Source organism: Triturus cristatus, chromosome 7 (genome assembly GCF_964204655.1).
Source record: "Triturus cristatus chromosome 7, aTriCri1.1, whole genome shotgun sequence".
Lineage (NCBI taxonomy): Eukaryota > Metazoa > Chordata > Amphibia > Caudata > Salamandridae > Triturus > Triturus cristatus.
The window spans coordinates 1,368,714,575-1,368,733,126 of record NC_140590.1 but is presented as its reverse complement, the minus strand read 5'-3'; the positions used below and the strand labels follow the sequence as shown (position 1 = coordinate 1,368,733,126).

Genomic DNA, 18,552 nt, shown 5'->3' with positions numbered 1-18,552 from the left:
CCCTAAGCAATACGAAAGCCATGCTTTTACAGACGGATGTACCTTTAACTTCAGCCAAAGAGACATTTGATCTCCAAGTTGCAAGGTCCTCGTCTGAGATACAGACACTACTCCATACTAACTTCCTGCTGCATTTAGGAAAGCTGGTCCATCGTATCTTTAACATGTCTGATACAAAAGAAATAGTGCATGTTTTTAACTATACCGGTTCTGGTTTGGTTAGCACCTTTCAGACAATATTCGGGGATATGCAATCTTTCATACGCTCTGAGAAGCATTTTTGGAGGGCTACCGCTTGTCCTGCTACTTGTGGTGGGCGTATTGATTTTATTCTATCTGCTCCACAATGTACGTCCCAGTTCAACTCGGAAATGGAGACAGCACTGCTAGAGCTGTGTTGCCGTGAGCGCATGATACACTGCTTCGGCACACCTCCGCTTCAATAAATAAATGAGCACTGGTTCTTGAAATTCAGGCCGGTCTGGCTTGACTGCATTTAAACTGTCTTCTGCTGCCTGCTTTGCAGCCACAAATGCATCCTGGATATATATCTCAGATCAGAATTGGTTGCGCCACTTGACATTGAAGTACTGATGGACCCCTTAAAGGCCCTTGTGCATTTTTGTCCCCAGTGTATTCCATTGATGATGAATGCATTTTAGAGCCACCCTGGGATGCTTCAGCTCCTAGTGTTGTGAGCAACGGCTATGCGGACCCACTGCTGTAGGAACTGGATGGAATCATCTTTGTTCCATAAACAGGCTACGAGGTGCGCCTATGGGAACATCTGCGGATGTGGGCAACAGCAATGTTGCATCTACCACTTGAAACACATAAACAATTGGCTTTTTCCGTGTAAGAACAATTTGGCCTCTTTTTAAAAACAAAATGTACCAAAACAGCTTTTTCTTTTTTTTTGTCTTTCTGAGTGATTGTGATTGCAAATAATATAAAGACGTTAAGACTTTTAATGCATATTTTATTTGAAACCCCCTTTTAGATACTTTTAAGAGTAGTTTTTAATGTTTTAAAATTGTCTCCTGGCTTTTTAGATAACTTTTTAGATATCGACCTTTAGTATGAGGAGTAGGTGTTGTATTCTCGAGTTAGGCCTATGTAGCGAAGCAGCTTATTTCATACATTATCCTCACAAATAACATTTCCAGCTTTGACCTTTTGCACACATTTTCATGTAGGACAATGTTGGATTAGTTTCTTTGAAACTAAACTTGTTTTTACATCTAGTTTTGCACAACGCTATCACAACCCCCTGAGCATCATGTACAAGGTCTCCTTTTGTACTACGTACAAATGTCATCACTATCTTCATCCACGTTGGGACAGGGCTATCTATATATCCCTAACACCACTAATCTATGCGCACATCGCAAGGCTGCTTTCCATGCATCCCAATAGATTAGTAGAGGAGGTACTTTCGCTGACACTGAGGGTCCTGGCATGCTGAGAAATCACCATGCAGCAATCAGACATCTCATGAGGGGTGTCCAGTTCGTGACCAAGACGGGGTCCTTCACTTTATCCCATCAGTTAATGGAGTTGGATCATCCCTTGGGGGGATCCTTGGCTCCACACCTACACACACTCTAGGTACACTGAGAGTAGGGTTCACATATGAGGAGTTAGCTAGATTACTGTCTTGTTTATATGCATGCATATATACAATGGTTTAGCACCATGGTAGAGCTATATCCAATATTTACGCTTTTGGTGCTTGTAATCACGTTTATCTGCTTCTGTCTACTAATCATTGCAGCACACGTATTTTATGCAAGAATAAAATGTCCCACTATGTATTCTCTGTGTATTACTCTGGGAATAAGTGAGCACGAGCAAAAGGTTCTGTACTGTTTCCACGATCTGTGAGGGAACAGGGCTGTCATGTTCAGTGGTTGCCAAAAACCCTTCATTTCCTGATAGGTGAGGGGGGCTTACGGTGGCACTGTGAACTAGCTGGTCTCTAGGCCAACATATCCAGTGTGGGTGTCTGGAATCAGTCTAGACAACAAGCCCTTAGGTTATGTTGTCCAAATAATGTGCAGATCCTACGGATTAGTAGGAACTACACAACACCGGGATCCTCCCACAATCCCACCCTATCCTGACCTAGGTTTGGCATAGAACCCCAACCCCTGCCATTGCCCTCTTCTCACTCAATCCTCCCCCTACCATACCCAAACCTCTCGGATTTCATTGGTGCCAGTAACTTGTTATCAGCTAGGCCTGGTATTGGTTGTACCTCATAACCATGAAGAGCGGGAACTAGTTGGGTTAGTGGTCTATCTGGGCCTTGACCAAAGACATAGGTTGGGAATCTGAAGGGGGATGCATCTTCTTTGCACAACAGCGCTTGTTAGCTAAGGGCTCTGAACCTCCCTGGGGCGAGGCTGATGTAACAATCATATGGCCCCCCTTTGATGGTTTAATCTCATAATTTTTTATTTCTAAAGATTTTAGCCCCTAAATCACCTCCATTAAATGTGTTGAACCTACAGGAGCCTGAGGTGAATCAGCAGCATTAGCCCCCACCTCTTTGCCATTCATGCCACCTTCTTGTGGACTTAAAGCAGTGAACCTATTTTCACATATGACATCTGGCTTCACTATAATCACTGCATTGTCCCCTGTTAGATGGTCAGTATCATTGGGAGGATGGTATGTGTCCAAGAAAAGATCATCAGGTAGGGGAAGAGCCTTTTTCCTAGTAAAAATCTCTGAAATTCTCTTTTAGGATCTTTTTTCTTTGCATGGCATGCCTGGGTTTTAGGCAATATAACTGGGTTCTGATCAGGTAGGGAATTTACTTTCTCTTCCACTTCTTCTTTCATAAAGCAATTCTCCCTGGCTGAGCTAGGGCCTATTTTGGCAATTGGTGGACCATGCGCTATCTCCAGAGCCTTCCGCTTCTCCATCTCCACTCACCCAAGGGTATAAGCAGTATGCACTGATTAAATGAGTCAAATAACCCCCTAGGCTTGTCTCAAATGCTTATGGGGTACGGGAAGGCTCTACCAACAGAATAAAGCAATCAGCACACAGTGCCTGTATACAAGATGTTCAAGGGGTAGCCCAGCCTCAACCAGCAGTGGACAAGTGCAGATGGGCCCGCCCTTGGCCCAGGCTTTGCCCAGGGACAGTTCATCTGCATCTCGCCCCGTTGGACTGAAGGAGCGCTTAAATGCGCTTGAGGAAGGACACAGGTGCGGGCAATGGTGCAGGGCTCCTTCTACCCCAGTGTATTCTTGGGACAGGTAGTCCCTCAAAAATGTCAGCAGCAGCGTTCTAGCTCCCTATGCCCTGGGACTCGATGAGTGCTTAAATGTGCTTGAGGCATGACACAGGTCCAACTGACGGTGCAGAGCTTCTCCTAGCCCAATGTATTCATGGGACAGGTAATCCCTCCATAAGACAGACGCAGCATTCTTGCTCCCCTAGGTTTTTTTTAATAGAAGCTAAGACTTTTATTACTATACCCAACTATAACATTACTTGCACCTTTGGCTTTTTTCAGTGAAGCTCTCTCTTTTTTTTTTTTTAAGGGAAGATCTTATTACCATGCCTATTTATAACTTCCCTTTAACCCTTTCCGTGCGTCAGACGGCCGGGTGCCGTCCGACATCACAGGTGGTGTGTGCATGGGACAGCTCCCGGCCATCCTAGCACCCACCCACGGGGGAAGAGATGGTGCTCCCCCCGTGGGTCGCCCTAAATGCTGCCCCCACCAGGGAAGGCAGGGGAAGCCCTTCCCCTGCCCCCTTCCTCCACGTCCTCTAATGGCATCAGCGAGCGAGGCGCGCTGGAGTCATTAGAGGATACCGGATGCACTGGAAGCCATTTGCTTCCAGTGCATCCAGGGAAGAGGAGGTGAGTTTCTCCTCGGGGAGGGTGGGGGCTACTTTTTAAAAGGCATCGGAGGAAAGGAAGTGTTTTCCTTTCCTCCGATATCTTTAAAAAAATCATTCCTGCTGCATGAGATTGGGCCCTTGCCTGTTGCGGGTACTTGGGCCTCCCACACGAGTGAGGCACAATTTTTAATGGGAGACCCGGGGTAACACTGGGTGGTAGGAACTTTGTGTCAGCTCGGTGATGTCACAACTTTCACACGCAAAAATGTGTGGGAAAAGTGATTTTTTTCAGCCAAATTTGAGGTTTGCAGGGGATTCTAGGTAAGAAAACGTTGGGGGATCCAAGCAAGCCATACCTCCCTGGTATCCCCATGTTGTCTAGTTTTCAGAAATGTGTGGACTTGGTAGGTTTCCATAGGTGCCGGCAGAGCTAGGGTTCAAAAACTACAGCTAGGCCCTTTGCAAAAAAAGGGTCATTTTTCACTGTGAAAATGTGGTGTGTCCACCTTGTGTTTTGGGCTGTTTCCTGTCACGGGCACTAGGCCTACCCACACAAGTGAGGTACCATCTTTCTCGGAAGACTTTGGGGAATGCAGGTTGGGTAGAATTTTGTGGATCCATGCAGATTCCAGAACTTTGCACCACAGAAATGTGAGGAAAATATGTTTTTGGACAATGTTTTAGGTTTGTAAGGGATTCTGGATAACAGAACCTGGTGAGAGCCAGTCAAGTCGCCCCATCCTGGATTCTGCTGGGTGTCTAGTTTTCAAAAATGTTTAGTTTTGCTAGGTTTCCCTAGGTGCAGGCAGAGCTATGGTTCAAAAACTACAGCTAGGAACTTTGCAAAAAAAGGGTCATTTTTCACTGTGAAAATGTGGTGTGTCCACCTTGCGTTTTGGGCTGTTTCCTGTCGCGGCACTAGGCCTACTCACATAAGTGAGGTACCATTTTTCTCAGCAGACTTTGGGGAATGCGGGGTGGGTAGAATTGTGTGGATCCATGCAGATTCCAGAACTTTGCACCACAGAAATGTGAGGAAAATGTGTTTTTGGACAATGTTTTAGGTTTGTAAGGGATTCTAGGTAACAGAACCTGGAGAGAGCCAGTCAAGTCACCCCATCCTGGATTCCCCTGGGTGTCTAGTTTTCAAAAATGTATAGGTTTTCTAGTTTTCCCTAGGTGCTGGTAGAGCTAGGGTTAAAAAACTACAGCTAGGCACTTTGCATAAAAAGGGTCATTTTTCACTGTGAAAATGTGGTGTGTCCACCTTGTGTTTTGGTCCGTTTCCTGTCACAGGCACTAGGCCGACCCGCACAAGTGAGGTACCATTTTTCTCGGAAGACTGTGGGGAATGGGGGTGGGTGGAATTTTGTGGATCCACGCAGATTCTAGAAATTTGCACCACGGAAATGTGAGGAAAATGTGTTTTTTGGACAATTCTTTAGGTTTGCAAGGGATTCTGGGTAACAGAACCAAGAGAGAGCCAGTCAAGACACCCCATCCTGGATTCCCCTGGGTGTCTAGTTTTCAAATATGTATTGGTTTTCTAGGATTGCCTAGGTGCCGGCAGGGCTAGGGTTCAAAAACTGCAGCTAGGCACTTTGCATAAAAGTTGTCATTTTTCACTGTGAAAATGTGGTGTGTCCACCTTGCGTTTTGGACCGTTTCCTGTTGCGGGCACTAGGCCTACCCACACAAGTGCAGTACCATTTTTTCTTGAAAGACTTTGGGAAACGCAGGGTGTGTGGAATTTTGTGGATCCACACAGATTCCAGAACTTTGCACCACAGAAATGTGAGGAAAATGTGTTTTTTTTTACAATTCTTCAGGTTTGCAAGGGATTCTGGATAACAGAACCTGGTGAGAGCCAGTCAAGTCGCCCCATCCTGGATTCTGCTGGGTGTCTAGTTTTCAAAAATGTTTAGTTTTGCTAGGTTTTCCTAGGTGCAGGCAGAGCTATGGTTCAAAAACTACAGCTAGGAACTTTGCAAAAAAAGGGTCATTTTTCACTGTGAAAATGTGGTGTGTCCACCTTGCGTTTTGGTCCGTTTCCTGTCGCGGCACTAGGCCCACCCACATAAGTGAGGTACCATTTTTCTCAACAGACTTTGGGGAACGCGGGGTGGGTGGAATTTTGTGGATCCACGCAGATTCCAGAACTTTGCACCACAGAAATGTGAGGAAAATGTGTTTTATTTGACAATTATTTAGGTTTGCAAGGGATTCTGGGTAACAGAACCTGGAGAGAGCCAGTCAAGTCACCCTATACTGGATTCCCCTAGGTGTATAGTTTTTAAAAATGTATAGGTTTGCTAAGTTTGCTTAGGTGCCAGCAGAGCTAGGGTTTAAAACATACAGCTAGGCACTTTGCAAAAAAAAGATCATTTTTCACTGTGAAAATGTGGTGTGTCCACCTAGCGTTTTGGGCCGTTTCCTGTCGCAGGCACTAGGCCTACACACGTAAATGAGGTACCATTTTTCTCGAAAGACTTTGGGGAACATGGGGTGGGTGGAATTTTGTGGATCCACACAGATTCCAGAACTTTGCACCACAGAAATGTGAGGAAAATGTGTTTTTTTACAGTTTTTTAGGTTTGCAAGGGATACTGGGTAACAGAACCTTGAGAGAGCCAGCCAAGTCACCCCATCCTGGATTCCCCTGGGTGTCTAGTTTTTAAAAATGTATAGGTTTGCTACCTTTCCCTAGGTGCCGGCAGAGCTAGGGTTAAAAAACGAATTCTAGGCACTTTGCAAGAAAAGGGTCATTTTTCACTGTGAAAATGTGGCGTGTCCACGTTGCATTTTGGGCTGTTTGCTGTCATGTGCACTAGGCCTACCCACACAAGTGAGATACCATTTTTATTGGAAGAGTTTGGGGAACAAGGGGTAGGTGGAATTATGTGGATCCACGCAGATTCCAGAACTTTCCACTACAGAAATGTGAGGAAAATGTGTTTTTTTAGACAATGTTTTAGGTTTGCGAGGGATTCTGGGTAACAGAACCTGGTGAGAGCCAGTCCAGTCACCCCATCCTGGATTTCCCTGGGTGTCTAGTTTTTTAAAATGTATACGTTTGCTAGGTTTCCCTAGGTGCCGGCAGAGCTAGGGTTAAAAAACTACAGCTAGGCACTTTGCAAAAACGGGTAATTTTTCATTGTGAAAAAGTGGTGTGTCCACGTTGCGTTTTGAGCCGCTTCCTGTCGTGGGCACTAGGCCTACCCACACATGTGAGGTACCATTTTTATCGGGAGACTTAGGGTAACACAGAATTGTACAGCAACTGTTATTACCTATAGACTTTTGATGCATTTCTGCCTTCCAAATGAAAGACGTTTAAAAAAGAAGTCATTTTTAAAAATGTCCTATAATTTTCATGCTAGTATGGGTATTCCCAATTTTGGAAATGTGCAAATATCTACTATTTCTAAACTCTATGTTTTGTTCCCATTTCAGAAATACATAGGTGTCTTTCATACCGTTTCTTCCATTTATATATTTTCCCAGAATAATTGCTATATACCAGGAATATAATAAAAATTCATTGCAAGTTGCTGCTCAGTTATTGGCTCTGTGTTCGTCGGGTTCTTAGTGAACGTACAAGTCCTATATATCCCCACAACCAGAAAGGTCCAGTGGATGTAACAGTATATTGTTTTCAAACACTTGTCATAATTAGAAAAAGTTACAGGTGAAAACGTTGACACACAAGGCTGTTTTTTTCAAATAATTTTCAACTTTTCTTTTATTTAACTGTTAGTTTCTATAAAGAAATCTTAAAGAATCTACACAAATGACCCCTTGCTGAATTCAGAATTTAATCTACTTTTATAAAATGTATAGCTTTGCAGGATCCATTATTGCTTTCATACCCATTTCTACCATTAACTGGAAGGAGGTTGAAAGCACAAAAAATAGCAAAAATAGGCTATGTCCCAGAAAAATGGCAAAACTGTGTAAAAATTTATGGTTTTCTGGAAAAAGTCTGCTTGTCCCTGAAAGCTCAGAAGATGGTGATTTCAGCACTTCAACCCGTGTTTTATATTATTTGCAGTTAAAAAAAACAGACGCTTTCATCGGTATCCCTTTTTTCCCATTTTTCTCAAAAAGAACAACATGTTGCTGTATTTTGGCTAATTTCTGGGTCCCCTCCAGGGAAATCCACAACACCTGGGTACCTTTAGAATCCCCATGATGTTGGGAAAAAGGACGCAAATTTGGTGTGGATACCTTATGTGGTCAAAAAGTTACAGGGGCCTAAGCTACCCCAAATAGCCAAAAAAAGGCTTAGCACAGGGGGGAAGAGGCCTAGCAGCGAAGGGGTTAGCATTTGTTTCTTTAAGTGAATTTCAGTTTTTTGTAATCATATTCAACCAACTCACTTAGCTGTGCACAGTGGGGGGTGGCCATATGGCCTGGCCTAGGGTGCCCAATCCTCACAGGCTTCCAGCTCTACCACGGACACCAAACCCCCGCTGCGCACAGCCTTTGGCTTTTGCCACAGAGGGTTGACCGTAGAGCCTGGAATCCACGATGCCCCAACCCACTTTTCATTTTTAAAACATTTTTCAAATGTAACCAAGTAATCCTGCAGTACTGGTTTTCAAGATTCATTCTGCAAGGTACCGCAGTACTGTTTAAGCTGAGGAAAAACTTGAGTGGTGGCTCCAATGGTAAGACCACAAAACCTCAAGGGGCTGTGCTGGGTCCCACAGAAGAGCTACAGTACCCATGGCATGAAAACAAAAACATTTTGACAACTGGGAAGATCCCTATGCATCCCTGAAAAGTGCCAGGGCACCTTGCCCCCTTAAATATTATTTTTAAAACATTTTCAGGACACGTGGACTGGGTACCCAAAGCCTATATTAGCGGCCTCAACCTTTTCATCAGAGTTGCAGCCAGACGCTCAGTATTGCTGGACTGCTCCAGGAGTACCAAAATGCCTTTTGGGAGAAAATGTTAGCGTGGGACTCCTGCAGAACCAGCAGCCCTGATATAATTTTAAACCTGTTCAAGCCCAGCCCGAGTACCTCTTTAAATGTTAGTTACTCAAAAACATCTTAAAAGATGTAAAACAAGCCAGAAAAGGTATAAATTCTAAGTAAAGTTCTAATGTTTACCCAAATTTGGTGTAATTTCTTTCAGACATTTTTTCTGCATAGTAGACCAAAATATCATTAGTGCCACTTAACATGGGAAATAAATGCTTTGGACCCCGCTCTCCCCCCTGGTTTTTACTTAGCCCCTTCTTAAAGGACGAGGGCACAACTTTCCAGAAAGATGATGCGGTGGGTGAACGTTTTTGGGAAAGTTTCATGTAGATTTGTCAAACAACACCAACGTTATTAGCAAAACAATAAACATTCTTCCAATGGAAACTCAGGCCTAACTATAACAACATAGTAGTGACCACATATACATTTGCATGTATGTATATAATAATAGGCCAGCATAACTTTGCAGAGGGGTGGAATATCTGAAAAATTCTACAGGAGACGATTATTGATCAGCACTTACCTGCCAGTGATGAAACGTGCGAGAGACAGGACAGTGCCCATTCCTAAGCTGGCAGGATAACATGTTGTGCAACGCATACACCAGTGCATATACAGCAATGTATGCATAATAAGATAAACCAAAATTTTCAGCATTGAAGACTGAGCTGGGTAGGGCCTCCAGTCGTTCTGATCCTGTGCAAACATGATTATCCTCAATGCTGTATCTATCTACTGGCATGTGTAGATGACTTGTGTTTTTCCCCCATTGACACTGAAATACATGCTCCCAGAAAGCAGCCACATACATGTTATCAGGAGATGAAGATGGATTTGTGTTATACAAAAAATTCTGAAATGCCTGATTCTGCCGTTTGGGAGCAGTGAGGACCAGAGAACCACAGAGGAGCTGCTGCAGATTTGCTTTGGAAAACAGAATGGAGCCTTGCAGACTTGGGCTCATAAGCCACACTTTGCCCATGACTTCCTGTGCCGCCAGCTTATCCATCAATTCAATCGCTTCATTTTGGTACAAATAGAGAATAACCCCAGTTACTGTTGATTTCTTGATTAATTCAACTGTTGAAGACATTTTCCTCTCACTGTTTATCTCTCCCATGGATATCAAGAATGCCACACAAATATCATTAGCTTCAAACTCTTGTCTCAGCTTCTGGCCCCCATGTATACCATAGTCACTCTCAGATGCCAGTATGCCCACCCATGTCCAACCAAACTTTATCACCAGTCGTGAAAGAATATACGGCGAGAGGTCAGTGCTCGGGTTAGTTCGCAGAAAGGAAGGAAACTGAATTTTGTCACTTAGGAGTGGCAGGGCTGAGCCATAACTAATCTGAAAGAAGAAATAAGTACACCATTAAGAACATATATTAATGGCATGATAAAGATGACAGTGAAAATGTTGCCCATTATTTTAACATTCTTCCCTGAAGATCAAATGAGAAATTTGTATATTAGACTAAGTTAACTTTTTTTAATGTAAATCCCAGAATAAGAGGGTAAAGTGACAAATTGTGTGAAAAACACCTATTTTCATCCACTGGTCCCTTGTCCCCTATGGGGTAGAACACTTTTGCTTTTAGGCCAAGGATATTTATTGTCTGTGACAATTTGCAGTCATGGATCAAACACCTGCACATTCCCTCCGCTAAAGGTAGTCAATCTAAGTAAAAGAAACGTGCGATACCAGACAACACTTCTACTGCAACAAAAAAACAATGCAAAACATTATTCTTTTTAGTAGTCCAGAGCACTCAAACTTATACAAGTTAAAGCAGTATATCAACAGGCGTCTGGCAACTGCAATGCAATCAGTCTATCCCTTCGGACCTCATAAGTATTTAGCGATGCAGCACATTATTGCACATTACTGCAACAAGGCTGGTTTCATTTGTGCTTGCCAACTGTTAATAAGGAGGATTAATGAGGGCATCACCAGCTGTGACAACACTACGTGTTGGCCTGGTGATGACACATTAATAATCCATAAAGTCAGGTCTGTTCATGCGATATCAGTTTCGGGGATGTCATAATTAATTTGCTAAAACCAAAGGAAATGATGGACGGAGTGTTGAACATTGCAAGCACTCACCCCCAGTCAACTGATCTGGGTTTAATCCATCACCGTTCTTTAGCCCACTCTGCCACCCCAGTTCAGACATGGCCATATGCAAATCAGTCTGACCCTGTGCCTCATGGGAACAGTCCAGCCCGAACTGCCAAGCCATGTCTTCCCTGGACAGGAAACAAGCTTCCTAGGACCGGTTTCTGGCATTTCAGCCGTCTTCAGTCAGGCTTGCTTGAATCCAGTGGCAAAGTGAGCAAGGGACTCACGTCTGAGCATACCCTGCCAACTTATGGCGAACAAAGCAAAAACCAAAGGAAATGATGGACGGAGTGTTGAACATTGCAAGCACTCACCCCCAGTCAACTGATCTGGGTTTAATCCATCACCGTTCTTTAGCCCACTCTGCCACCCCAGTTCAGACATGGCCATATGCAAATCAGTCTGACCCTGTGCCTCATGGGAACAGTCCAGCCCGAACTGCCAAGCCATGTCTTCCCTGGACTGGAAACAAGCTTCCTAGGACCGGTTTCTGGCATTTCAGCCGTCTTCAGCCAGGCTTGCTTGAATCCAGTGGCAAAGTGAGCAAGGGACTCACGTCTGAGCATACCCTGCCAACTTATGGCGAACAAAGCAAAAACCAAAGGAAATGATGGACGGAGTGTTGAACATTGCAAGCACTCACCTCCAGTCAACTGATCTGGGTTTAATCCATCACCGTTCTTTAGCCCACTCTGCCACCCCAGTTCAGACATGGCCATATGCAAATCAGTCTGACCCTGTGCCTCATGGGAACAGCCCAGCCCGAACTGCCAAGCCATGTGTTCCCTGGACCGGAAACAAGCTTGCTAGGACCGGTTTCTGGCATTTCAGCCGTCTTCAGCCAGGCTTGCTTGAATCCAGTGGCAAAGTGAGCAAGGGACTCACGTCTGAGCATACCCTGCCAACTTTTGGCGAACAAAGCAAAAACCAAAGGAAATGATGGACGGAGTGTTGAACATTGCAAGCACTCACCCCCAGTCAACTGATCTGGGTTTAATCCATCACCGTTCTTTAGCCCACTCTGCCACCCCAGTTCAGACATGGCCATATGCAAATCAGTCTGACCCTGTGCCTCATGGGAACAGCCCAGCCCGAACTGCCAAGTCATATCTTCCCTGGACCGGAAACAAGCTTCCTAGGACCGGTTTCTGGCATTTCAGCCGTCTTCAGCCAGGCCTGCTTGAATCCAGTGGCAAAGTGAGCAAGGGACTCACGTCTGAGCATACCCTGCCAACTTATGGCGAACAAAGCAAAAACCAAAGGAAATGATGGACGGAGTGTTGAACATTGCAAGCACTCACCCCCAGTCAACTGATCTGGGTTTAATCCATCACCGTTCTTTAGCCCACTCTGCCACCCCAGTTCAGACATGGCCATATGCAAATCAGTCTGACCTTGTGCCTCATGGGAACAGTCCAGCCCGAACTGCCAAGCCAAGGCTTCCCTGGACCGGAAACAAGCTTCCTAGGACCGGTTTCTGACGTTTCAGCCGTCTTCAGCCAGGCTTGCTTGAATCCAGTGGCAAAGTGAGCAAGGGACTCACGTTTGAGCATACCCTGCCAACTTATGGCGAACAAAGCAAAAACCAAAGGAAATGATGGATGGAGTGTTGAACATTGCAAGCACTCAACCCCAGTCAACTGATCTGGGTTTAATCCATCACCGTTCTTTAGCCCACTCTGCCACCCCAGTTCAGACATGGCCATATGCAAATCAGTCTGACCCTGTGCCTCATGGGAACAGTCCAGCCCGAACTGCCAAGCCATGTCTTCCCTGGACCGGAAACAAGCTTCCTAGGACCGGTTTCTGGCATTTCAGCCGTCTTCAGCCAGGCTTGCTTGAATCCAGTGGCAAAGTGAGCAAGGGACTCACGTCTGAGCATACCCTGCCAACTTATGGCGAACAAAGCAAAAACCAAAGGAAATGATGGACGGAGTGTTGAACATTGCAAGCACTCACCCCCAGTCAACTGATCTGGGTTTAATCCATCACCGTTCTTTAGCCCACTCTGCCACCCCAGTTCAGACATGGCCATATGCAAATCAGTCTGACCCTGTGCCTCATGTGAACAGTCCAGCCCGAACTGCCAAGCCATGTCTTCCCTGGACCAGAAACAAGCTTCCTAGGACCGGTTTCTGGCATTTCAGCCGTCTTCAGCCAGGCTTGCTTGAATCCAGTGGCAAAGTGAGCAAGGGACTCACGTCTGAGCATACCCTGCCAACTTATGGCGAACAAAGCAAAAACCAAAGGAAATGATGGACGGAGTGTTGAACATTGCAAGCACTCACCCCCAGTCAACTGATCTGGGTTTAATCCATCACCGTTCTTTAGCCCACTCTGCCACCCCAGTTCAGACATGGCCATATGCAAATCAGTCTGACCCTGTGCCTCATGGGAACAGTCCAGCCCGAACTGCCAAGCCAAGGCTTCCCTGGACCGGAAACAAGCTTCCTAGGACCGGTTTCTGACGTTTCAGCCGTCTTCAGCCAGGCTTGCTTGAATCCAGTGGCAAAGTGAGCAAGGGACTCACGTTTGAGCATACCCTGCCAACTTATGGCGAACAAAGCAAAAACCAAAGGAAATGATGGACGGAGTGTTGAACATTGCAAGCACTCACCCCCAGTCAACTGATCTGGGTTTAATCCATCACCGTTCTTTAGCCCACTCTGCCACCCCAGTTCAGACATGGCCATATGCAAATCAGTCTGACCCTGTGCCTCATGGGAACAGTCCAGCCCAAACTGCCAAGCCATGTCTTCCCTGGACCGGAAACAAGCTTCCTAGGACCGGTTTCTGGCATTTCAGCCGTCTTCAGCCAGGCTTGCTTGAATCCAGTGGCAAAGTGAGCAAGGGACTCACGTCTGAGCATACCCTGCCAACTTATGGCGAACAAAGCAAAAACCAAAGGACATGATGGACGGAGTGTTGAACATTGCAAGCACTCACCCCCAGTCAACTGATCTGGGTTTAATCCATCACCGTTCTTTAGCCCACTCTGCCACCCCAGTTCAGACATGGCCATATGCAAATCAGTCTGACCCTGTGCCTCATGTGAACAGTCCAGCCCGAACTGCCAAGCCATGTCTTCCCTGGACCAGAAACAAGCTTCCTAGGACCGGTTTCTGGCATTTCAGCCGTCTTCAGCCAGGCTTGCTTGAATCCAGTGGCAAAGTGAGCAAGGGACTCACGTCTGAGCATACCCTGCCAACTTATGGCGAACAAAGCAAAAACCAAAGGAAATGATGGACGGAGTGTTGAACATTGCAAGCACTCACCCCCAGTCAACTGATCTGGGTTTAATCCATCACCGTTCTTTAGCCCACTCTGCCACCCCAGTTCAGACATGGCCATATGCAAATCAGTCTGACCCTGTGCCTCATGGGAACAGTCCAGCCCGAACTGCCAAGCCAAGGCTTCCCTGGACCGGAAACAAGCTTCCTAGGACCGGTTTCTGGCGTTTCAGCCGTCTTCAGCCAGGCTTGCTTGAATCCAGTGGCAAAGTGAGCAAGGGACTCACGTCTGAGCATACCCTGCCAACTTATGGCGAACAAAGCAAAAACCAAAGGAAATGATGGATGGAGTGTTGAACATTGCAAGCACTCACCCCCAGTCAACTGATCTGGGTTTAATCCATCACCGTTCTTTAGCCCACTCTGCCACCCCAGTTCAGACATGGCCATATGCAAATCAGTCTGACCCTGTGCCTCATGGGAACAGTCCAGCCCGAACTGCCAAGCCATGTCTTCCCTGGACCGGAAACAAGCTTCCTAGGACCGGTTTCTGGCATTTCAGCCGTCTTCAGCCAGGCTTGCTTGAATCCAGTGGCAAAGTGAGCAAGGGACTCACGTCTGAGCATACCCTGCCAACTTATGGCGAACAAAGCAAAAACCAAAGGAAATGATGGACGGAGTGTTGAACATTGCAAGCACTCACCCCCAGTCAACTGATCTGGGTTTAATCCATCACCGTTCTTTAGCCCATAAGTGGGATGGGTATTCCCAGACGTGGGACCCGTGCTCACTACGCCACTGGAGTCAAGTTATCCTGGCTGATGACGGCTGATAGCCAGAAACCGGTCCTAGGATGCTTGATTCCGGTCCAGGAAAGACATGGCTTGGCAGTTCGGGCTGGACTGTTTCCATGAGGCACAGGGTCAAGACTGATTTGCATATGGCCATGTCTGAACTGGGGTGGCGTAGTGGGCAAAAGAACGATGGATTTAACCCAGATCTCTTGACTGGGGGAGAATGTCTGTATTGTCAGCATTCCGTCCATCATTTGTTTGTTGACACGATAATTAATTTGCTAGCCTGCATAAACAAACCTCTTTTGTGGCACAAATGTTGCAACTATGTGTATTTAAGCAGCAAACCATTAGAAGGAATACCAATATAATAGAAATTGCATTTTAACCCTAATGGTTTTGTTGACTTTCGGAATAAATATGTTTGCTGCTTGGTTGAGAAGACAACACGTGTACGGGTTCTCATTACTCTTTGTACCCTATGTAAAACATATTGCTGTTAACCAAGCAAACCACTAACATTCAGGTTATCTGGCCAAGTATGATGGGATTCTAGCAGTATGCCAGAATCTCCAGGCCTCAAGCGTTCAATTTTTGGTCTGTAGATGACAACATACATAAGAAGAGGTGAAGTACACCCCTCACTAAAACACACACTTATAGCAGGGTGAACAAACAAACAAACCAACATATACAAACTCAGCAAAACATGCAGCTCTACACGCACATACATGCAAACACTTTCAGCAAAGCAGACACACACAGGCAGACATATAGACACACAAAGCAAAAAATATGGAGGAAAACAAACACGATCAGTAAACCAATGAAACGCAAATAACAAATGTAGAAACAGCAAGAAACGGAAGAACACATACAGACAACAGTTCCTCCCTCTCTCCCTCTCACTCAAGCACACCCAGATACATAGGCTAGCGCACATAAGTAGACCCACGGCAACTTTGAGTTTCCCACACACACAGACATGGACAGATGGCCACAAACAGGAAGAAGTACAAACAGTTACAAAAGTACAGAACAGCACAGAAAATTGTTCAAACACTGCCACATGTAGATGCGTAGCAACAAACAAGGATATACTATACACTAACTCAAAAACACTAACACATCAAACATGAAATTCACACACGATCAAAACCAACAATTAGACAGCAGAACACACACACCAATGCTGACAAATGCAGATATTAACACAACCAACTACACACACACACCAAGAGAAAAATGGACACCCCCAAACTTCCCAGAAAATTAAAATCTGTGTAAAAAAAAAATAGAAACACACAAACTCACACAGCAAAGCGCGAGCACACTTCACACAGACAGCCACACATACATCAACACAATATACGTAACGACAATTCTACAGCCACAATCACAAATACCTATACGTACAAACATATACTGGGAGCCACACGGAGGGAAACAAAAACAGCTTTGACCCTCCCTCTCATGTAAACACAAACACCTACACATGAATCCTCCCAAGTGCAATGGAGTGGTCAACTGTTGTCCGTCTCCATCGCCATGCTGCAGGCACAGACGCCACTAATACATCTGGCAGCCGAGTACCCGATCCAGCATTACTTAAGCACACAGTGAAGGTTAAAAGCCATGCCAAATCCCCTCAGCACACTTACCTTCAGCCCTGTGATGCTCATGTCCAGTCCACAGTGACACCATGACCAGCAGGATAACGGCGTGTCAACCTTGCCAATCCAGCCTCTCCCTTCCCGGGTGCATTCCTCTCAAGTCGCCGCTGATCCAAGGTCGCCAATAAAGCATCCATAATATGGCCCACAGATCCTAAAATCTTCCTCCTTTCACCAACGGAGAGCCGAGGTTGTTTATTTTGCTCTGCCCCTTTGTATTTTACAGGACTGCTGTTTCATTCCCTGCCCTACAAGTTACTTCTGTGTGTCAGCACAGATCGGGTGCTGCTTTTGAGCCCTTCTCCATGAGCCGATGTTCATTTGAGCGCCGGGAGTCAACAATCTTTCTTCTTTTCAAAGCACAAGGGATTGAAACTGGTCTCCCTGCCCCTCCCTCACTCTCCTTCCCTTGCCCCCTCCTCAGTCTTTTCCTTGGCATGCATGCAGATGGGGGCAGCCGCTCATGTTTCCGATTGTGGCGACGGCCCTGTGGTGTCCTGGCCTAGCTGGACACATGCTGCACGGAGGCTAGGCCTCAGGCATGGCTACGCAACAGTAATGGGACACCTACACTTGGATAGAGGTACTGGGCCAAGACCCCGAACGGTCTTACGCACCTTTATTTAGCCCATCGGGTGAGCCCGCCCTCAGGGTGCGTGTATGTGTGTAAACTGTGTGTGCACAGGCCGGGTGACATCGTCACTGCATCCCTCCGATCTTTCAGATACTAAGGTCCTTCACATTTGCAACCTCAGTCCTTCTTTACACACCACACAAAGTCCTTCAGCCTTTGGTTGGGGGCTGGGTTCGGCAGGAGACCATACCTCTGGCTCCAGGAGTTCTTTTCTGCTTCCGACCCTCCTGCACCTCCCTCTGACTCCGGGGACACTGCACTGTGACTCTGCTGTTTTTCACCCATCTCTGACTCTCCTCCTTCTCGGTGCGGTACAGGCGTCGGACTACTGATAGGAGTGCTGGTTGGCGTCATCTCTTCTTCTGACTCTCCTGTGGCTCCATCCATCGACAGAAGTCCGATCTCCACTTTCTTAAACCAGGACGCATTCCTGGTAACCACTCGAGCCCCATGTCTCACTGACACCATGGTCCCTTGCACGTTGATGACCTCCCACACCTCCGGATCATATGGGGTGCGATACTTCCACCCGGGTAATCGGTCCTTCACAATGACCCCGTCACCAACTTGGATCTTCATCGGCTGTGCCCTGCGGTCCTGGCTGGCTTTATCATTGGTAGCTTTCCACCTTGCTTGGGCAGCATCGAGATTCAGCACCGAGGGACTCCACGAGGGGTCTGCAGGGATGCTGTCCCGAGGTACTTTTTGGAACATCAGGTGGGTAGGCGCACACTGAGTGGTGCAGTGTGGTGTCTGGCGATAGGCACTCAGGAATTGCTGTAGGCAATGCTCGACATCATCGCCCTTCTCTACTCCGATCCGGAGGGCTCGGTTCACTGTCCGCATGAACCGTTTCACCTCGCCATTCGCCTGAGGCCACTGTGGTGTGATTTTGCGGTGTTGAATGGCGCATGAGGCCAGGTATTCGTGGAACACTCTTCCTTGAAAAGGTGGGCCGTTATCTAACTTGATTTCCGGCAGTTCCATCATTGCGAAAACGCGCTCGAGCGCGATCCGGACGTGCTGAAAAGCTTTTGACGACACTATTTCCACAACAGGGAACTTTGAATGTGAGTCAATGAGAACCAGGGTGCTTCGGCCATCAGGAAAAGACCCAAAGTCGAAACTCACTCGGGTCCAGGGCTCCTGGCATGGTGCTTCAGTGATCACCGGATGCGGTGCCGGGTCGCTTCCAGTGATGTTGCAGGAGTGGCAGGTGCGGATGATCTCCTCCAC

The 18,552-nt window shown here is 46.4% G+C and overlaps 1 protein-coding gene across 1 annotated transcript in view; it reads right to left on the bottom strand.

Annotated features, from left to right (window-relative positions):
- The window catches only part of LOC146812075 (extracellular calcium-sensing receptor-like), a 242,944-nt gene that overhangs the window by 174,736 nt on the left and 49,656 nt on the right, over nucleotides 1–18,552 (bottom strand). Inside the window, exons 3-4 of the mRNA XM_085615122.1 lie at nucleotides 9,408–10,211; nucleotides 459–463 (exon numbers count right to left, since the gene is read on the bottom strand). Of these exons, the coding sequence (XP_085471248.1) occupies nucleotides 459–463; nucleotides 9,408–10,211 (809 nt within the window). The remainder of the gene's footprint in view (nucleotides 1–458; nucleotides 464–9,407; nucleotides 10,212–18,552) is intronic.